Raw genomic sequence first — 3,524 nt, forward strand, 5'->3', positions numbered from 1 at the left:
ACAGGCCAGACATTACACTTATACACAAACACACAAAAACCACATTCCTCATAGACATTGCAGTACCCAACACACACAACCTTCAATCTACACACACTGAAAAACTAACAAAATACACCGATCTAGCTGTCGACCTGAGGAATCAATGGAAAATGACAACAGTTGTTGTCGTTCCGGTGATACTAAGCTCAATAGGCGTCATACCAACAACACTTCACAACAGTCTGCATACACTTGAACTACACAAAAACACATACATACAATTACAAAAGGCAGTTATAATTAATACTTGCCGTATAGTGAGAAAGTTTCTCTCTATGGGACACAGCACTCTCCAAACACAAACATTAACCACTGCTCAACAAACAACAACAAACACAACATACTCTCCGACCAATGCAAACACACTCATGCCAAACACGGAAACTTCACACCAGCACCCACACAACACACAGTTACACACACAAAACATAACGCAAGAAATATACCCGACACAACACAGCACATCTACAACAACACTCACACGCGCAACATCAGCACATTCTCCAAACCAAACACAAAACAATACACAAGAAACAAACTCATCACAACACAACATCATTACTTACACTACAACAGCACTCATACACGCACCACCCCCACTTTATCGAAACGAAGCACATAACACACCACCCATTGCTCGGTTAACAGGCCTCACACAAGATCAAATATCAGGACCATCAGATGTCTCAAACAAAACACAAAACACTTCACAAGAGGCACAACATAGTATAACTTTATTAACCACAACACCCATACACGTACCACCACCAATAAATCAAAACCTCACACAAAACACTTCACCCATTGTAAGACTCACAAGACTCACACATGGCCAAATTGCACACTATTCAAAACCGACGGAGAACGTCCCAATCGCTCATCGAACGCGAAAGCGAGCACAACACAATACAACACCACACACACCACCCAAAAGGCGAGGTCGCTGAACACAATAAACATACATACATTTATAGACACTACAAGAACAAAAATACCCTCACAAATATACACGCACACTCACACACATTCTCCGGTTCACATGACAGACCAGAATAAGGAAAAAACAGTTTACCGTCACTTGACTGTGTCCGTGCGGTAAACTAAATCGGGCTCAGCCCTGCTATGAAATAGATGAGATAATAATAATAATAATAATAATAATAATAATAATAGTAATAATAATAATAGCGTTTAAATTCTCGTATTACGAGTATAAGGCGGGACTTAGGCCGGATCACACAATACATACAATGAACGCGTACACAAAAACTCACCAAACACATACAAAACATCAAAACAACATACAGAATACACTCCAAATACGATGTACATAACACCGCTCTAGAGGAATTTAGGGATACCCTACACCAAAAACTCACTGTATACTCTACACGACTCAAACGATACAAAGCTGCACACAAACGAAAAATACACAACACTCAATTCCAATACAACCAAAAGTTTTTCTACCGATCACTCACACACAACAACACACCACAGCACGATACACAACCACCCACAGAACACTCACTTTTTACATATTGGTCTGGTCTTTGGTCCGAGGAAGTTCAGCACAATATTGAAACCTGTTGGATCGGAGACGAAATCCACAAAACAAACAACATTACACTCATGACAAAAACAACAATTACTACAAAAGACATACACAACGCTACACAACACTTACACAATTGGAAGAGCCCTGGCGTGGATCAAATACACAACTATTGGCTGAAACACTTTACATGCACACACGAACACCTCGCAAGACATTTTACAAAATTCATACAACACCCTCACACAACACCTCCTTTTCTAATGAAGGGCATCACTTATATGATACCGAAGGATAACGATGCAATAAATCCAACAAAATACAGACCCATCACATGTCTATCTACACTATACAAGTTAATCACTTCATGCATCACACAAAAAATTTACACACACATTACAGACAACAACATTCTCGCAGAGGAGCAAAAGGGCTGTCGGAAACTATCAAGAGGTTGTAAGGAGCAACTCATTATAGACTCGGTGGTGACCGAACAGGCCAAACACAACAACAGAAGCATGTACACAGCTTACATAGATTACAAAAAAGCATTTGATTCCGTGCCGCATTCCTGGCTTCAGAGAGTATTGAATTTATACAAAATTGACGAACACATTATACAATTTTTAACACACGCCATGTCGTTATGGACAACCACTCTAAATTTAACACACAATAGCACGACCATCACCACAGATACCACACACATTAGACGAGGTATCTTCCAGGGAGACTCATTGAGCCCCCTTTGGTTCTGTCTCGCTCTTAATCCACTATCACATATACTCACAGATTCGGGATGCGGTTTCAAGGTAAAGTTCGACAAAGAATTCCATAAAATATCTCACCTTTTTTACATGGATGACTTGAAACTGTATGCCTCCACACAAACACAATTAACACATTTAATGCGACTGACTGAAATATTCTCTGCTGACATCCGGATGGAATTCGGTACTGACAAATGCAAAACACAACACATACATGCTGACCCAGGAACGCCTGTTTTATTTGACCTGCAAAATGGTGGTGTCATTAGCCCCATGGAGGAGGGACAATTTTACAGCTATCTTGGTGTGCTGCAATCACAAGGCATCCCACACACAGATATAAAACAAACACTTACACAACACTACATACAAAGAATTCAAAACATACTCAAAAGTGGTCTTGATGGTAGAAATACCGTTAGAGCCATCAACACATACGCTACACCATTTCTCACATATTCCTTCGGAATCATAAAGTGGACAAACACAGACATTAAAAACATACAAATTAAAACACGAACAATCATGACAAAACACAGAATACACCACATACACTCATCATCAGCCAGGTGGGTTTTACCACGGTCTTTAGGAGGACGTGGTCTCACAGATATCCAACTATTACACGATCGCCAGCTCCATAGCCTACGCGAGTACTTCCAATCTAAAACACACACATCACACTTACACAATGCCATAACATCCGCAGACAAGTCATACACGCCACTTAACATGCACACAACACAACACTCTCTTCCACCAACCAAAACACAACACACATCCACAAACATGCAGACATGGAAAACGAAGGTTTTACATGGAAGGTATTTTCATGAGCTTGGTCACGACTGTATTGACCGAGAGGCTTTGCAAGCCTGGTTGACCAAGTGTAATATCTTTCCGGAAACCGAGGGCTTCATGTTTGCAATACAGGATCAAATCATACATACACTGAATTACAAAAAACACATACTCAAAGACAACGCACAACAAACAGACCTATGTCGGCAATGTCGACAAAAACCAGAAACAATACAACACATTACATCAGCATGCTCACGTCTTACCCAAACAGATTACAAACACAGACACGATCAGGTAGCAAAAATAATACACCAAAAACTCGCCATAAAACACAAACTCACAACAGACAACTC

General features: G+C 40.3%; 1 protein-coding gene across 1 annotated transcript; it reads left to right on the forward strand.

The window, feature by feature from the left end:
• The first annotated feature begins 317 nt into the window (after positions 1–317).
• LOC123302548 lies at positions 318–989 on the forward strand. The gene has a single exon (XM_044885518.1). The coding sequence runs from the start codon at positions 318–320 to the stop codon at positions 987–989; it is 672 nt and encodes a 223-aa protein (XP_044741453.1).
• The last annotated feature ends 2,535 nt before the right edge of the window (positions 990–3,524 follow it).

Source organism: Chrysoperla carnea, chromosome X, assembly GCF_905475395.1.
Source record: "Chrysoperla carnea chromosome X, inChrCarn1.1, whole genome shotgun sequence".
Classification (NCBI taxonomy): domain Eukaryota; kingdom Metazoa; phylum Arthropoda; class Insecta; order Neuroptera; family Chrysopidae; genus Chrysoperla; species Chrysoperla carnea.

Bases quoted from the DNA above. Each gene is read 5' to 3' on its own strand.
- LOC123302548 (XM_044885518.1), top strand. From the start codon at position 318: ATGGGACACAGCACTCTCCAAACACAAACATTAACCACTGCTCAACAA.